This window comes from Loxodonta africana, chromosome 18 (assembly GCF_030014295.1).
Source record: "Loxodonta africana isolate mLoxAfr1 chromosome 18, mLoxAfr1.hap2, whole genome shotgun sequence".
NCBI lineage: Eukaryota > Metazoa > Chordata > Mammalia > Proboscidea > Elephantidae > Loxodonta > Loxodonta africana.
In genome coordinates, this window is record NC_087359.1 from 40,990,748 (window position 1) to 41,009,435 (window position 18,688).

At 44.3% G+C, this 18,688-nt stretch overlaps 1 protein-coding gene across 2 annotated transcripts in view; it reads right to left on the reverse strand.

Annotated features, from left to right (window-relative positions):
• Window positions 1–18,688, reverse strand: part of CA10 (carbonic anhydrase 10) — a 538,374-nt gene that overhangs the window by 24,018 nt on the left and 495,668 nt on the right. For both annotated transcript variants that reach the window (XM_023553571.2, XM_023553570.2), the window contains one exon: window positions 711–806. In XM_023553571.2, coding sequence (XP_023409339.1) covers window positions 711–806 — 96 coding nt within the window. The remainder of the gene's footprint in view (window positions 1–710; window positions 807–18,688) is intronic.

The following is an 18,688-nucleotide window of genomic DNA, read 5'->3' on the forward strand; positions in this document are numbered from 1 at the left end:
AAGACAATTTCACTCTCTTTTTGCATACCCGCTTCACTTTACATTGTCCAAAATGTTAAAGGTAATTATTTTTTTTAACAAATTAGGATTTGCTTGGTTGGAGATTTTATTTGTTGCTTTGACTGTGAGGGAGAAGTGGCAGTTCCCTGGATGGCCGTAAAGTCAATATTGAGGATCTTTGCTTTATTTCCCCCTGGGGATGCTTAGGAGGGAGGGTGAATGAGGAAGAAGATACTCAGAGTAATTGTGGGGCAGCCGGAAGGAGCTGTGTGGTGCAGTGCCTGGAGGGGCAGGACAGCTCGCATTTGTCTTGTATCTCTTTCTCCAAGGGGCAGTGGACAGAGAGACCATTAATCCTGTGGGCTATCCGTAAGCTGCCTCCTACCCTTCCATTACATCCCTACGATTCTTCTGCATTAGGTGGGACCTGAAGCCTGACTTGGGTCTGGCACCCTTTTCTCTCTAGGACAGAAGATGCCTGAATCCTTGGCCCTGATGCTCCAAAATGAAGCCCGCTGTGTTTGCATTTCATGGAAGGAGACCTCATGTTTCGACCAAGCTCCATGGCACCATGCTATGACACTGTTTGGGCATGGACATCATGGGCCACCCCTTTTCATATTTCTAAAGTCCAACAGAAACTGTAAACCAATATTGTGATTCGGGTGAGGCTGCAAGAAGAGAAGAATAAAGGAATGCAAAAGACTTACTTTTATAAATATAGAAACTACCACCAATCCATTTGGACTCCTTGCTGCTTCTGTGACATTTGTATATAACTCATGGTTATAGTGGATGAGCTGCACCTGGCAGGAGAGAAAAGCAGTAATAAGGTCAACAGTCCAGCATCAAAAGGTGTGAGGCACACCATATCCCCCCCCATAAGGGGGAACTGTAAAGCATATCATAAACAATTGGAAAGGCAATCTTTTAATTGAAGTAATTTCAGAACGATATCTATATCCACCTTCTTGTCCATATCTACAGCTATATCTATATGTAAATACCTATATATAAACAGAAACCCAAAAACCAAACCCATTGCCATCAAGTCAATTCTGACTCACAGTGACCCTATAGGGCAGAGTAGGACTGCCCCATAGCATTTCCAAGGAGCGGCTGGTGGATTCGAGCTGCCAACCTTTTGTTTAGCAGCCCTAGCTCTGAACCACTGCGCCACCGGGGTACCTATGTAAATTTACATGTATATAAATACATACACATATACAAAAATACCAACACATTTACAAATGTTTTCTGTTAATAAGCATGCCTTTAATAAGCCCGGGTCCATCTGGCTCTGGCTCCATCCCAGGCCATTTCCCCTGAAGTGCATATAAAGCGAATTTCCCTTATTAGGAATGGAACTGCCCTGCAGGGCTGGACGTGATCTCCAGGCTGCACCAACAGCTGCCACTGGCACCCTACGTCTTCCTGGACGCCTCGGGGCAAGCAGGGAGTTGTTAGGTCCTGAGTCGGCTCACTGGCTCTGCCAGGAGACGGGCCAGTATGCAAGATGCTCTGTTCTGATACCACAGCCTTCCCTGGGTCATCTGGTTGTGTAGCAATCTGCCCGTGGAGCTCCTGTGGCCGCGGGGGTAGGAAACGGAGTCTTGAATCAGGGCTCCAGTGGACTAGGTTTTCCCTTTGACTTCCCCAAACTTTTTAAACCCATTTTTTCAAAACTGTGAAGCATAGATATTCACATTAATTCCCCACCAAATTTTAGCCACATGACCAAGTTACTCCACTTCCCTGCCTCTATTGCTTCCTCTGAAAAATGGGGATTATTCTCTTTCCTCGGAATTCATCTCAGAGTTGTGGTTTTTAAAACGGAATTTCTTTTTAAAGTATGGAATTATAATTAATATACAAAAAAATTAAAGTATGGAAGTGTAATTTACAGTATGGAAGTATAAATTTTGAATTGTACATTTAAAAATGGTTGAAAAGGTAAATTGTACGCGATCTATATTTTACCATGATTTAAAAATATAAAAGTAAAAAAAAAAAGCCATAGTTCCCTCCCCTACTTCTATCCAATCCCAGCCCAAGAGATATGACTATTACCAGCTTAGGCCATATTCTTCCAGAAATTTTTTGTGCTTTATATCGCACACACACACCAGGTTTGAAAAACATTAGAAACGGAATCATCTATAAATGTAATTCTGGAACTTGATTTTTTTTAAATCTAAAAATAATTTGCAGCTATGTTTCTAAGTCCATGGTATAACTCTAAGTCCTCTTAACAGCTGTTGAGTTCTCCATTGCACGAACACCCCATAAACTAGTCAGCTATCCTCTTGCTGATGTTTTGTTTGTTTCCCTTTTTTGTCTCTTATAAACAAAACCAGCATGTCTCTCTCTGCAATGATGTTAGCATTTTTCACAGGCCAATGGTATTAGATTGAAAATCTAATACAGTAATGAATGTAAAAGTGATTTGTGACTCTGGAAGCGTGAGAGGGGATTCATTATTACCAATATCCTGTATTGCATTAATAAAAGGAGGAGAAGAACAGAGTATTTTAGAAGTTGAGAAAGTCAATGACCAAAAAAAGGTGCCTTTCTTTGATCTCTAACAAGCCATCTTGTTTGGCTAACACAGTAGTCTGCCACCCTCACTCAACACCCAGACCACCTGGGGTGCTTTAAAACCCACCTAGGCAAAACCACAATGAGATTACACTTCACACCCCCTAGGATGGCTATTAAGGAAAACAAAACAAACAAACAAACTAAAATAACAAGTGTTACCCAGGGTGAGGAGAAACCAAAACCCTCATTCATTGCTGGTGGGAATGTAAAATGGTGCAGTCTTTATGGCAAACAGTTGGGCGGTTCCTCAAAGAGTTAAACATAGAATTACCAATTACCATTAAAACAACAACCACAACCAAAAAAACCCATTGTCATCAAGTCGATTCTGACCCATAGCAACCCTGTAGGACAGGGTAGAACTGCTTCACAGGGTTTTCAAGGCTGTAATCTTTATGGGAGCAGACTGCCACATCTTTCTCCTGCAGAGCAGCTGGTAGGTTCAAACCGCCAACCTTTACTTTAGCAATCACATACGACTCAGCAATTCCACTCCTGGTACACACCCAAAAGCCTTGAAAGCAGGGACTCAAACAGATAACTCGTACGTCAGTGTTCATTGCAGCACTATTCACATCAGCCAAAAGATGAGAATAGCCCAAGTGTGCATCAACAGATGAATGGATAAACAAAATGTGATCTATCCATACAATGGAATATTACTCAGCCATAAAGAGAAATGAAGCTCTGAAACATGCTACAACATAATGAAAACATTATGCTAAGTGAAATGAGCCCCACAAAAGAGGGCAAATATTGCATGATCCCACTTATATGAAATATCTAGGAGAGACAAATAGAGACAGAGTAGATCTGTAGTTATCAGGGACTGGGGAAGGAAAGAAATGGGAGAGGGATTGCTTAATGGGTACAAAGTTTCTATTTGGGATGATGAAAAAGTTTTGGAAATAAATAGCGGTGATGGTTTCACAACACTGTGAGTATAATTTATGCCAATGAATTGTACATTTAAAAATGGTTAAAAAGGCAAATTGAATGTGATACATATTTTACCGCAATTTAAAAAACAAAACACTTGTGCCTGCCCCTGATTCTGATTTAATGGATTTGGGGTGGGAACTGGGTACTGGTATTTGTTAAAAGCTCTCCAGCTGGGGGGCAGCTGGAGTTGAGAACAGTGGAACATAATCTGTGGACATCAGTATGCCATCAATGCCCACTCAGTTGGATGGCACCCTGAATCTGAGAACATCCTGAGCGTCATGAATCAGTGGAGTGTCTCATGGAGGGAGCACACATTATTGCTGCTCTTGAAATATCCTATTTGCTTGTTGCTTTTTTGTTTCTTGTGAGTTTTGCCAAAGGAGGCAGATAGTTATACAGCAGCTACTCTGCCATCAAAACGACAACCACAGGGCCTGGAGACTGTACCCTGCCTGTACAGGACTCATGCCAGGCAGGTGTATCAGGCCTGTATGCATTGACCACACTGTCCACCCCCACCCCCAACCCACACACAGCCAAGACTTTGTGGAGGTGGTGAAGGGATACCACGTGGAGGAACCAGGACCCAGCAGGGACTTGCCACACCTCACTTCCATGTTGAAGTAGCTTCTTAATGAGAATCAAAATACACCCCTGCCGTCTGCTAAGATCTTCCCATCTGATCCAGGTGACCTACAAAACCACCTGGGGACATGCCAGTGCATCAAGGCATGCCTTGAAATGTCAGCAGGTTCTGAGAACGAGGCCTTGAAGAGCAGGGAAGTGGAGGGCAATCCTGTGGAATGAGCCTTCTCTCCAACTTGTAAGTCAGAAAAAGGCAGGAAGAAGTCTCCAGGGTTATGAGCTGCCCCATAGGGTGGGATCCTGGCTGGGGCTGGGGCTGGGGCTGTGAGAGAGGGGCTGGCAGGCATAGAGATGGGCCTGTGCTCTGCCATGATAATATTAGGAGTTGGTTGATGAGCTTCCTGTTGTATTAGGCTGAAGCATATGAAACTGATCTTTTGATCCACAAAAATGGTGATTTCATACATATTTTTAAAGCTATTTAAATACAGCATTCTCCACTGTTCCCTCATCTCCCAATCAATTGCCAATAGGATGACAGTGCTCTGCTACTCAGTGTGTAGTCCAGGGACCAGCAGCAGCAGCACCGCCTAGGAGATTTTAGAAATGCAGAATCTTGGGCTCCACTTCAGATCTTGTGAATCAAGATCTGTATTTTAACAAAACTCTCAGGGATTTGGCATATTAAAATTCTAGAAGCACTGGAGTAACGGACACTGTTGACTGGCTTCAGTAGCCATCTTCCCCTTTGCTGTTGTTGTGTACTGTTGAACCTGACTCACAGCGACCCTATAGGACAGGATAGAACTGCCCCATAGGACTCCTAGGCTGTAATCAGATCTTCAGGTCTTTTCTCATGTGGAATGGTGGTGGGTTCGAACTACCAACCTTTTGGTTAGTAGCCAAGCACTTCACCATTTTGCCACCAGGGCTCCTTGCTAGCAGACTGCTATTTTGTTTGGGTGTTAGTTCTTCTCAGGTTCAGTTTGACTGGGCCAAGGGTTACATACATACATCATATATGTTGGAAATAGGCTGAGTCCAGATCATAGGAGGCCTAGAATATTAGGTGGTGAGCCATGGAAGGGTTTTGAGCAGAAGAATGAAATAATCAGCATGGACTACAAGAGAGGGGATTAGAGCAGAAACTGGAGGTGAAGAGGGTATAATTTTGGATGGTGTCATTAAGACAGAGATATGATCCATAGGACTGTGCAGTTTATTGAATGGGTATGTGTGTGCGTGTGTATGGGTGCGGGGGAGGGCAGCACTAAGAGACCCCCAGGCCACAGAGCAGCCAGAAGCACCAAGAGTTCAGAAGGCAGCTCAGCAGTGGCCAGGCTTCTCACTCGTCAGAACATAACTTAGGCATCAAAGGGAAGAGAAGAAGGTACCCAGGAGCCTATACCAGTTCATGTGCCAATAGCAGGGCTTAACTATGAAAAAGCACTGCTTCCCTTTCACCGGCTGCCCCGTTCTTGTCTGTGGCAGTGACAGTTCCTACAGCTGTTGCCTCTGCTCTTCCCCAACCAGGCCAGTGTGGTGCCCATGCCCATTAGCCACTCCCAAAGTGGTCTGGGGTGGTGGTGTGCTGCTCGTCTTGCCATTATTTGCTTTTCAGGAGCAGCAATATGAAAATCAGATCTTGCCAGGGACAGAGTGTCTGACTGGTAGGTGGGTTCTGAAAATGATGCTGTGGATTACTTCTTGCCACTTCTAAAACCAGTTGGGTAGATTTCATTTGACTCATGGCAACCCTATGTGTGTCAGAGCAGAACTGTGCTTCACAGGGTTTTCAAAGGCTGATTTTTGGATGTAGATCACTGGGCCTTTCGGAGGTGCCTCTGGGTGGACTCGAACCATCAACCTTTCAGTTAGGAACCAAGCGTATTGACCATTTGTATCACTCAGGGACTCCACCACTTATAGGTAATGTTTCAAATCCAGATCCCATGAAGTCATAATTTTGAATAACTTGGATGGAAGCTTAGGTGTAGTTTAACTGAGCTCCAACTTTGGGGCTTCCTCAGGATAATCAGAGGGTCTGACATGAAATAGGTGATCAATAAGTGATTGTTCAGTTTACTGAGGAAGTGTGTGAGGCAACTGAAATTGCAGGGGCCATGTTGAAACGCCTTATGAGAGGAAACTCTTTTGGGGCTAATGATGACACGCTAATTAAATACCAAGTTTGGCTGGTCATTACAGAGATGCCCTGAAGGCCTCTGTTATCCTAGTTGGAATTACCATACGAAAGAGCTAAACCTGGAATACTGGAAATTGTTTTATAATCTTGCTGTTTTCCTAATTCAGATGGGCATCCTCCTAGAGAAGCTTCTGGAAATACAAGACTGAGAAATGGCTGTCTTAGAGGAAGAAATAAGATAGTTGTCTTTTTGTGACACTTAAATACAGCGTATTCTCTGCATCTAAGTGCTCCGTGACCTGGTTGTGACTCGTCCTGGTGTGGCATGAACTCCAACCTTGCCGGTCTCATCCCAGAACATGCTACCTCACCTCAATCCTTTACACAAACCTGGAATTCTTTCATCAAAAAAAAATTGTTGAGGAACAATTATGTGCCGCACGAGTTGGAACAAGACTGATAAAGACCCTGCCCTCCTAGAGATAACTGCATATATTGGCAAGGGCTTTGCAAGAAACAAAGCAAGATTTTGGCTTAGAGAGTAAATGGGTAAGAAGGGGGAGGGAGTGGGAACAACATCAGGTAGCGTAGCTGGTGAAGGCCTCTCTGGAGAAGTGACATTTGAGCTGAGTGCTGGCGATGAAGAGGACCAAGGCATGGGAAGATGGGAAGAAAGAGCATGGCTGGCAGAGAGCACAGCCCATGCCAGGAGCCTGGGGCAGGAACAAGTGGCTGAACTGTGGTCGGGGACGAGGGAAGGTGGCTCAAGATGGGACCAGCTTATGCAGAGCTTTGTAGAACATGGTGAGAAATTTTGATTTTATTTTAAATGCAATAAGAAGTCATTGGTTTTATGGAAGAAATTAATTGATTGGATGTGCTTTTTTGAAAGCTCTCTCTGACCGCTGTAGGAGGGTAGGGGGCCTTGCCTACCCTTCTTCACCTCACCGCTCAGCTCTGGCCTCATCTTTTCCAGGATACTTTCTGTGAACGGGCTCTGGTCAAGTGCAGCTCTACTCTGACCCCATGGTGCTCTGTGCATGCCTTACTCAGGGGGCAAGTTCAAAATATTTTACAAACAGCGAGCCGTGGTCACTGCGTGATCATAACTGACGTAAGCCATAGACAACTGGTATGGTCACACCAGTGCTGAATATCATTGTCAACGTTAGTCAACTGTTATCATCATAAAAACGGCCAACATTTGTTGAGCACTTCTTTCTAGAGATGATGCCAGCAGTAACATCGTCTCATTTAATTCTCACAAAATTCCGTGAGTGAGTACCATTATTTCCATTAGTGTCATGGGGACACCAGGCCTCCAAGAGATTACTTGCTCCAGGAAGAGGTAGAGTGAGGCTGAGCCCAGTTCTCATGACTACAGAGTTCACACTCATGCACCATGTTATTTTGACATTATTCTCCTTTATGTCAGTCTCTACTTTTTTTAAAAATATATTTATTGTGCTTTAGGTGAAAGTTTACAAATCAAGTCTTGTACAAAAGTCCATACACACCCCGCTGTGCACTCCTGGCTGCTCTCCCTTTAATGAGACAGCACACTCCTCCTCTCCACCCTGTATTCCCCGTGTCCATTCAACCAGCTCCTGTCCGCCTCCGCCTTCTCATCTTGCCACCAAGCAGGAGTCGCCCACATAGTCTCATGTGTCTACTTGAGCCACGAAGTTCACTCCTCACCAGCACTGCTGTCTATCTTATAGCCCAGATCTGTCTCTACTTTTGGATAAACATCTCAAGGGCAGGGATATCCATCATCATATCCCTAGTATCTGTCACAGACCTGGGCTCAGAGGAGATGTCAGCAAGTGTTTATTGAATAAAACCCAATTCTGTATTTCTCATACCATTTCATGGAGTCTTAGTGCTGGAAGGGACTTCAGAAAAAAGCGAAGCCAAAACACTTCTTAAAAATGAAGAAAGTGAGGATTGGACAGGGGCTGCGATTTGCCCAAGATCACGCATACATTCATACATTCATGCAGTCAACAAACGTTTACTGAGCAACTACCAAGTGAAAAAGAGGGGTACAGGAGAAGTTGGACAGGTTGGAAGGACCAGACCATGGAGAACCTGGCAGGTCATGTTAGGGGGGCTGAATTCCATTCGAAGGTCCATGGAGAGTTGTGTGTAGACTCCTGGTCTCTTAGGATGAAGGGCAAAACTTCTTTTACATCCCATAATGATAGTAAGGAGCCTGAAAAACGCTGGCCTTTGTTGACAAGTACCTTGGCTTTCAAGCTAATAGACAAGTAATCATCTTTACTAGGTGAATAGACCTGTGGCAAGCAAACTGCCATGTCAATCACCAGCCCCCTTCTTGTCAAGGGTGAGGCTGGGAGCAGCCTTTGCTGTAAAGGACTCAGAGTTTTCACTTTGCAGGACCGAGGTGAATCACCAGTGTGTGACAGATGCTGCTCGCTGGCCCCTCACGCCTCGGGAGAGCAACCGACCAGCTGTGTTTTTAGACCCTGATGTCTACACTTTAGTTCGCCTTTCTCAGTGTGATGCTCCATAGCAGAAGCCTCTTGGTGAACTCAGGAAAGAGCAGTCTTGTACTGGATCACACATGGCACTCAGGGTGATAACATCACCCCAGGGTTGGATTACCCAGTAAGCAAGGTAAGCAGGGCTTACTTGTGCTTACTTACCAATCTGTAGTGAACAATTTCAAATATGTGAAATTAGTAAGTAAACACAAGTAACCCATATTTACATTGCTTACTGGGTAATCATCCCTGCCAGGAATTGTAAATTTGAGAAGATGATTTGCTTCTGTAGGAGGGTGCTGTGGGGTTGGGAGAGAGACAGGTGCCAGCCATACCTAGAAGCAAGATCTTCGATGTGGTGAAAAAATGTGAAACTGTTCACTACCGATGGTCTGATAAGCAAGGTAAGCACCCTGCTTATCTTGCTTATTGGATAATCTGCCCCTGTATTATACCTTCAAACGAAAACCAAACTTGTTGCCATGGAATTGATTCTGACTCATAGGAACCCTATAGGACAGGGTAGAACTGCCCCATGAGGTTTCCAAGGCGTGGCTAGTGGATTCAAACTGCCAACCTTTTGGCTAGCAGGCGAGCTCTTAACCACTGCACCACCAGGGCTCCCATTAACCCCTGGCCCCAGCTTAAATGTCTCAATGGCTTCCTACTGCCTTCAAGATAAAGACCCAGATCTGAGTACAGGACCTTGTGTGACTCCTGTCTTCTCCAACTGTGTCTCCTTGTTCTACGGGTTCTGGCCACAGTGACCTTCTTTCAGTCACTTATCCTACCTAGGTGGGGACACTGATAGTTCAGTGGTAGAATTCTCACCTTCCATGTGGGAAACCTGGGTTTGACTCCCAGCCAATGCACCTATCAGTGGGGGCTTGTGTGCTGCTATGATGCTGAACAGGTTTTGGTGGAGCTTCCAAAATAAGACAGACTAGGAAGAAAGGCCTGGAGACCTACTTCTGGAAGTTAGCCAGTGAGAACTTTATGGATCACAACAGTCCGGTCAGCAACCGATTGTGGGGATAGTACATGACCAGGCAGCTAACAACAACAATCCTACCTGGAGCATCCTCCTACCCTACAGCCTGTGCACACGCTGCTCCTGCTCAGAACACCCTTCCCTGCCCTCTGCACCTGACTGACTCCTATTTATGAGCTCCTTTGCATCTCAGCTCAAGGGTCTCCTCTTGAGGGAAGTCCCCTCTTGAGGGAGGTCCCCATAGCCCACTCTCATGGTCCCCACTTTCCCCTTTGAAACATGTATTCCGTGTATTATATGTTGTCCTTCCCTTCACCTAAGATAATGCTTGTCTGCTATCTAGTTAGTGAATTCTCCTCTCTGTCCCTCCCCACCAGCAAAGAATGTTTTCTTCTGTTTAAACTTTTCTTCAGTTCTTGTAATAGTGGTCTCATACAATATTTGTCCTTTTGCGACTGACTAATTTCACTCTAACCCATTGCCATCGAGTCAGTTCCAACTCATAGTGACCCTACAGGACAGAGCAAAACTGGCCATAGAGTTTCCAAGGAGTGCCTGGTAGATTCAAACTGCCGACGTTTTGGTTAGAGCTGTAGCACTTAATCACTACACCACCAGGGTTTCAAAAAAACCTTTGCCCTAGAGTTGATTCCAACTCACAGTGACCCTAAATGATGAGTAGAACTGCATCATAGGATTTCCTAGGCTGTGAATCTTTATGGAAGTAGACTGCCACATCTTTCTTCCATGGAGCAGTTGGTGGGTTCGAACTGTTGATCTTTCCGTTAGCAGCCAAGCTCTTAACTACTGTGCCACCAAGGCCGCCTAGTCTGCTGCACTGTGCACCGCCCAGGTTGCTTGAGTGTGCCTGGAATGGCCCTTTGTGTTGCCCCTGGAGCACTCCAGATCATCCCTCAGGTGCCTGAGGCCAAGCAGCAGTGTCGTTGTCATTCCCAGCCTACTACTCCAGTCATGGAAGCCCTGGTGGCTTAGTGGTTAAGTGCTATGGCTACCAATCAAAAGGTCGGCAGTTCAAATCCACCGGGCCTCCTTGGAAACCCTGTTGGGCAGTTCTACTCTGTCCTATAGGGTTGCTATGAGTTGGAATTGACTTGATGGCAATGGGTTTGGTTTCTTTTTTTTTTTTGGTAATGACACTCAGCATAGTGTTTCCCAGATTCATCCATGTTATGAGATGTTTCGCAGATTCATCGCTGTTCTCTATGGTTGCATAGTATTCTATTGTGTGAATATACCATGATTTGTCTATCCATTCATCCACTGATGGGCACCTAGGTTGTTTCCATCTTTTTGCTATAGTGGACAGTGTTGCAATGAATGTGGGTGTGCATATATCTATCCGTGTGATGGCTCTTACTTCTCTAGGATATATTCCAAGCAGTGGAATTGCTGGATCATATGGTACTTCTATTTCTAGCTTTTTAAGAAAGCACCAAATCAACTTCCAAAGTGGTTGTACCATTTTACATTCCCACCAGAACTGTATAAGTGTTCCGGTCTGTTCACAACCTCTCCAATATTTATTATTTTGTGTTTTTTGGATTAATGCTAATCAATGGCTGATTTTTTGGAAGTAGATGACCAGGCCTTTCTTCTGAGGTGCCTCTGGGGGGACTTGAACCTCCAATCTTTTGATTAGTAGCTGAGCTTATTAACCATTTGCACCACCCAGGGACTCCATGTTGTTAGTTGCCTTTGAGTCTATTTCAACTCATGGCAACCTCATGTATTACAGAGTAGAACTTCTCCATCAGGTTTTTTTTGGCTGTAATCTTAACAGAAGCAGATCGGCAGGCTTTTTCTTCTGTGGCACCACTGGGTGGGTTCGAACTGCCAACCTTTAGGTTAGCAGTTGAGTACAAACTGTTTGTACCACTTAGGGACTCCACTGGGCATTGTGAATTGCAGAGCTTGACTCCACCACTGGGTGCCCTTGGGCAAGCCAAGCCCCTCATCTATGAACAGGGATAATAATACCGACTATGCCATAGAGCTGCGGTGATAATTTTATGAGACAGGGGCTGGCATGTAGTAAACACTCGATAATTAGCTATTACTGTTGTTGCTGTCACCCTGTGATTATCTTACAGGAAGTCGACCGTAGTGCCTTCAACTCCTGCAGAAATAAGAGTTGGGTGTGTACAGCCCCACTCTTCTAAATCTACTCTGAGTTGGCTTTCCCGTGGAAAACTGAGGAAGGTGTTACCCATTCACAACCTGGATCAGTTTCCAATTTGTTTTGTTCTGTTCAGACACGTGTGGAGCACCCACTGTGTCCCAGGCACTGAAGAGTTGGGAGCTTTTAAAGAGGGCTGCAACCCTAGTGGCTCACGCTGTAATTCAGAAGTAGCAGATTTTCTCTGTTCAGGGGTCGGCAATCTTTTACTATAAAGAGCCAGCTAGTAAATATTTTCAGCTTTGTAGCCATATGGTCTCTGTCACAACTGCTCAACTCTGCTTTGTGGAACAAAGCAGCCATACACAAAATGTAACAGAATGGGTGTCGTTGAGTTTCAATGGAGCTTTATTTACCAAAAACAGGTAGTGGACTGGATTTGGTCAATGGCTAATTCGAATTTGGAAGATATAATAAAGATCTTTCATGGTATATATTTTCCAGTGAGTATAAAAAACAAAAACCAAGCCCGTTGCAGTCGAGTTAATTCCAACACACAATGGCCCTATAGGACCAGGTAGAACTGCCCCATAGGGTTTCCAAGGAGCAGCTGGTAGATTCGAACTGCCAACCTTTTGGTCAGCAGCCAGCCTTTTTTTTTTTTTTTTTATTGTACTTTAGATGAAGGTTTACGGAACGAACTAGCTTCATTAAGCAGTACACACAGTGTTTTATGACATTGGTTAACAATCCCATGACTGTCAACACTCTCCCTTCTCAACCTTGGGTTCCCTATTACCAGCTTTCCTGTCCCCTCCTGCCTTCTAGTCCTTATCCCTGGGTTGGTGTACCCCTTTAGTCTCATTTTGTTTTATGGGCCTGTCTAATCTTTGTTGGATGAAGGATGAACCTCAGGAGTGACTTCATTACTGAGCTAAAAGTGTATCCAGGGGCCATACTCTCAGGGTTTCTCCAGTCTGTCAGGCCAGTAAGTCGTCTTCTTATGTGAGTTAGAATTTTGTTCTACATTTTTGTCCAGCTCTGTCTGGCACCCTCTATTGTGATCCCTGTCAGCACAGTCAGTGGTGGTAGCTGGGCACCATCCAGTTGTGCTGGACTCAGGCTGGTAGAGGCCATGGTAGTTGTGGTCCATTAGTCCTTTGGACTAATCTTTCCCTTGGGTCTTTGGCGTTCTTCATTCTCTCTTGCTTCTGACGGGGTGAGACCAGTGGAGTATCTTAGGTGACACTCACAAGTTTTAAGACCCCAGATGCTACTCACGAAAGTAGAATGTAGAACATTTTCTTTATCAACTATGTTACACTAATTGAGCTAGGTGATCCCTGAGACCATGGTCCCCACACCCCCCAACCCGGTAATTCAGACCCTCAGGGAGTTTGGATGTGTCTGTGGAGCCTGCATGATAGCAGCCAAACTCTTAACTGCTATGCCACTAGGGCTCCAATTCAAATTTGGGAGATGAAATAAAAAAGATCTTTCATGGCGTGAATTTCCAGTAAGTGTTCCAGTAAGCATAGACAGGAGGAAAACATACGCTGAGAGAATCTATGCATAAACCTCTTCCTTCCCTTTGAATGAGAAGGATTACCACTGGCACATATCTATAGCCCTTTAAGCTGTACAGAGCCCCTGGGTGGTGCAAACAGTTAACACCTTTGGCTGCTAACTGAAAGGTTGGTGGTTCAAGTGTACCCCGAGGCACCTTGGAAAAATAGCCTGGCTATGTACTACAGAAAAATCAGCTATTGAAAACCTTATGGAGTACAGCTGCACTTTGACACCCATGTGTCACCATGAGTCAGAATTGACTTCCTGGCAACTAGTTTTAACCTTTACAAGGCACATTTGACTCAAATGCGTTTATAATTGCAGTCAACACGCAGGCCCTCAGTGCCCATCCTATGCCAGACCCCAGGAATCCAGAGAGGAATGCTACATAGTCCATATCCTTCTGGAACTCACCCATTTAGCCATTTGTACCTGATATAGGCAAGGGGCTAAGCTGGAGACACAGAGAAGTTAAATAACTCTTTCAAGGTCACACAGAGCCAGTCACTCTGGTCTACTTCATTTTCGAGGGCGCAGGTATATTCTTTCCAAGAAAAAAAAAAAAAAAAGTAAAAAGCAGAGGAAGAGTGTTTCATACGTGAGGGGAGACCACATTTCAGCAGCTGTTGCTAGAACAACAATTAAAAGCTAGAACTTATTTATAGAAAGTCATTAACAAGTTTGTCTTTATGTGTAAGAGCACACACAGTCTGCAAGAAGAAGGCAGTTTGAATTTACCATCCGCCACATTCTCACCCCAAGGTTTGGCAGTTACGGCAGGTCTGCCTGGTGACTGATGATTTCCTGCATTTTAAGACATGGAAAGCAATTGTGGCTAAAAATAAAGACAAGTCCCCATGATTTTATTGACTCAAGACCCCAAAATGTGATCCAGCTATCATAGCAACTTAGAAAACCGGAGCAAGATATGATTTTTCTTTTTTTCCTGAGAGGATAACAAAACTAGGATTTTAAAGCATGGCGTTTTTTACTGAGTTGTACGGAAGTTTGCATACACGTAGAGTGATATATTTGGGTGACAGAAGGTGCTGGAAAATGCAAGGTGTTGAGCCCAGCAGATGCCTCTTCTGTCCAAGTGACCTCAGGTTAGTTACTTGCCACTCTGCCTCAGTTTCTTTAACCGTCTATTGGGATTCACCTACTGATTGTGATGAAAACGAAACAAGAAATCCACTATGAAGTCTTTCAGGAACTAGGCAGGGGATAAGCAAACAAATACAATAAATGAGATGACATATTTAAAGGGTCACACAGAAGGTAGTCATCCATGCTCCTTCTTTTCCCTTCTATGGTGCAAAGACTGAACACATCCCTTTTTACTGGTTTCTGGACTGGAACTCTGTTGTCATGAAACAAACCACATGCTAAGAATCTTCTAGAGAGCTTTCTCTAGAATAAGGGACTATTTTTCATACCTTTATTAAGAACCATGAACAACTGTGTCCTTTGCCATGAGACCAGAAAAACTGGATGGTGTCTGGCTACTGTTACTGAATACTTTGATCAAAGATTCTATAAAAGAGTCCTGATCAAAAGGGAGGAAATGCAGAACAAAATTTCAAATTCTTATAGACTTCCAGACTTTTTGGAGCCATGGGGATTGAATGAGCCTCTGAAACTATTGCCCTGAGATAATCTTTAAACTTTATGCCAAAAATAGCCCTTAAGTCTTCTTAAAACCAAACAATAGTTTAGCTTAACTAGTAAAGAATGTCTGCTTTGAACACTGTGTTCTTTTAAAAGAACTGTCTGTATAGGATCAAATTGACAACAGCAACTCAAAAGATCAGATAGGAAATTTAGGGGGCAGTGAGCTTATGTTGGCGGAAACCCTGGTGGCGTAGTGGTTAAGTGCTACAGCTGCTAACCAAAGGGTTGGCAGTTCATATCCGCCAGGTGCTCCTTGGAAACTCTATGCGGCAGTTCTGCTCTGTCCTATAGGGTCGCTATGAGTTGGAATCGACTTGACGGCACTGGGTTTGGTTTTGGTTTTTTGAGTTTATGTTAATGGCGGAGGAACAATTCAGAAAAGGAGGGTGAGAATGGTGGCACAACTTGAAGAATGTTATCAATGTCACTGAACTTCCATGTAGAAATCGTTGAATTGGTCTATGTTCTGCTGTGTATATTCTCAAGAATAACAACAAAAAATAAATTATATATATAAAATAAAAACCACTGAGTTAGATGTTCCCCATTGCTTTTTTTCCCCCCCGAAACATTCTGAAACAACCACCTTCAGAAGACAAACTTTCCTCCTGTGATCTTTTTTCCAAAGCATCCATATTCCTCCCACTTATGGAAGAAGCTGTTGAAAGCCAAAGCAGGAGACATCTCCAACAATGAGGTTCAGATTCTCCCAGAAATAACTTCCAGGCAGCTTCTACCTGCTAGGTGTGGGGACCTTTTGAACCTCAGGTGATTTCAATTCATGTCCTGCCTTGCTGATATCCTGCGGCTCCCAACTTCAGTGCTAACGCTCCCCTTTCCTTTGTGTCCACATATTTCCTTCTACACCTCATTGCCTCAGATTCATCCCCACGTAGGGTGCAGGTAGAGATGGTTCTTTGGCTTTGGAGTCAAATGTCCTGGGTTCAATTCCTAAGCCTCAGTTTCTTCACATGCAGAATTGTGACTACATAATCACGCAAAGAGCTGTTGTGATGATTAAATGAGATAAAAAAAAGCAAGCTTAAAATGCAGTGCCTTGTACCAGGTAAACACTCATTAAGTGGGAGTTGAGATTATTTATGGCCTCACTACTTTAGACATGAGGTACCCTGGTGGCACACTGGTTAAGCACTCGGCTGCTAACCAAAAGGTTGGCAGTTTGAACCCACCCAGTGGCTCTGTGGAAGAAAGACCTGACAATCTGCTCCCATAAAAATTCCAAAAATACAACAGCCAAGACAACCTTATGGGGCAGCTCTACTCTGTCACATGGGGTCGCTATGAGTAGAAAATAGGCTCAATGGCACCTAACAACAATAACAGTTTAGATCAAACTAAGTTGAAGAGAAATGTGATTTGTCAAATATCCACAGGGAATGACCCTCAGTAGATGCCCTGTAGTAGATACACACCAAAGGCTTGACTGGGGAAGCTTTTCTTAGCTATAATCCACAGTCAGTCCCTGAATTAGCCAAGCCCTGGCAGCGCAGTGGTTAACAGCTCAGGTTGCTAACCAAAAGGTTGGCAGTTGGGATCTACCAGCTGCTCCTTAGAAACCCTATAGGCCAGTTTTACTCTGTCCTATAGGGTCGCTATGAGTCAGAATCTACCAGTAGCAATGGGTTTGGTTTTGGTCATCACAGAGAAACAGAGTAGAAACAGAATTCTCCTTCCTAATAAGGGGCAGCTGTGTTGTACTGGCTTGACCAGGGACTTAAAACCCCAATTTCCAACACCCAGAGTCTAAGCTCTGTTCCTTACTTCCTTTGTGACCTCAGGTAATCATTTAATATCTTCCTGTCTCAGTTTCCTGATTCGTAAGGTGGGGCTGACCACTTGTGCCTCCTAGGCTTTTGGGAAGGAATCAATAAAGGTAATGGATAGACACCTGGTGGTACTTTCAGCATATGGCCTGATGCTCGGCATATTGAAAGCACTCAAATACTTGCTCAATGAACAAATACATGTGTGAAAATCCCATATAAACTGTAAGGCAATATGTGCTTGTATGTATATACACACACCCCTCAACACACACACACACACACACACACACACACACACACACACACACCTCTTTCTTATTTAAAAACTGTGGAATACTGAACACTCGATCTCCTTGGAACTCCAATAAATAAGTCTTACGGGTATCCCAGTGGGAGTGCCCATGGGGGGCAGCGGGGGAGAGACAAGACTCTTGGAGAATCTCTTTAGAGGAAAAACTCATCTGAAGAATTTAGGGAGACTCTTCCGAGGGCAATAAAAAAACCAGTTGCTACTGAGTCGACTCTGACTCATGACGACGCCATGTATGTCCGAGTAGAAATATGCTCCATACGGTTTTCAGCAGCTGATCTTTTCTGAAGTAGCTCTCCAGCCTTTCTTCCATAGCACAGCTGGGTGGACCTGAATCTCCAATCTTTTGATTGGCAGCTGAGCACACTAACTGATCGCACCACCAAGGGACTTTCTGGTGGGCAATAATAGTCGTTAAATTAAGCAAAGCACTGGGGCAGAACTGTCACTCCAGACTCTCAGGCGAGGGCAAGAGGACCACCAGACCAAGACGAACAAGCCCTGACTTTTCTCAGATTCCAACTCTACAAATAACTTATTAAGACCCTGACGCCGTATCAGTCACATCTGCCTGCTATGAGTCTACTGAGGCCTTAAACATCCGCAGAGGAAGGAAACCACTTACCAAAGCCCCCTTATCCAGTTGGTGTTAATTCAGAAGAGCCACTTCAGATGAGCGCTCTCCTGACTGTCATATTAATGGAAAACAGAAACACAGCATCTATTAGATAAGAGGGGAGGGTTTTCTATCCTCTTGTAAAGCAAGCTGCAGAGCAATTTGGTCAGTACGTTCATAAAACTAGGCTTGATTCTGCACACCTTCCTTGAGTAAAGTGTGATACTTAATAACTAGAAATACACACACGTTCAAAGTCATTAAATGCTATACATAAACATCAGCCACAGTGGATTGACTCAGAATGAGGAGAAGAAAGAGGCCCCAGCCAGGAGTCAAGGGGACTGGCTTTTAAATGACAGTTCTGTCGCTCACTGGTTGGGTGAGTCCAGGTCTTTATCTGGTAAACATGCAGATTTCAAAAACCAGTGTTTTGTGATTCTTCTAAAACACAGCTGAGCATTGGTGGCTGGTGTGGGCTGTTGTCTCCTGAGTTTCCATCAAAGTCAATTAAATTACATTGAATTGAAACCGAGTATTTAAATGAAAGGTTCAGCAGGCAGTTTGTTTATGCCTGGGGTCGCAAATGGAACGACTACAGGGCCGAGCAGGTTGTAGTAACCAGAGAAGGGGGCCAGGTAGGGACTGCAGCCAAGGAACACAGGTCTGCAGGCCAGAAAGAGTTTCTGGGCCTTCCGGCTGCCAGTTTGTGATCTCTGGTTTATCCATTTGATAGTGCTTAAGCCAAACCCGACCCAAACAAAACAAAATACCCAAACCTGAGAATTACCTCCTGTTATCTAGTGCTGCTGTTACAGAAATA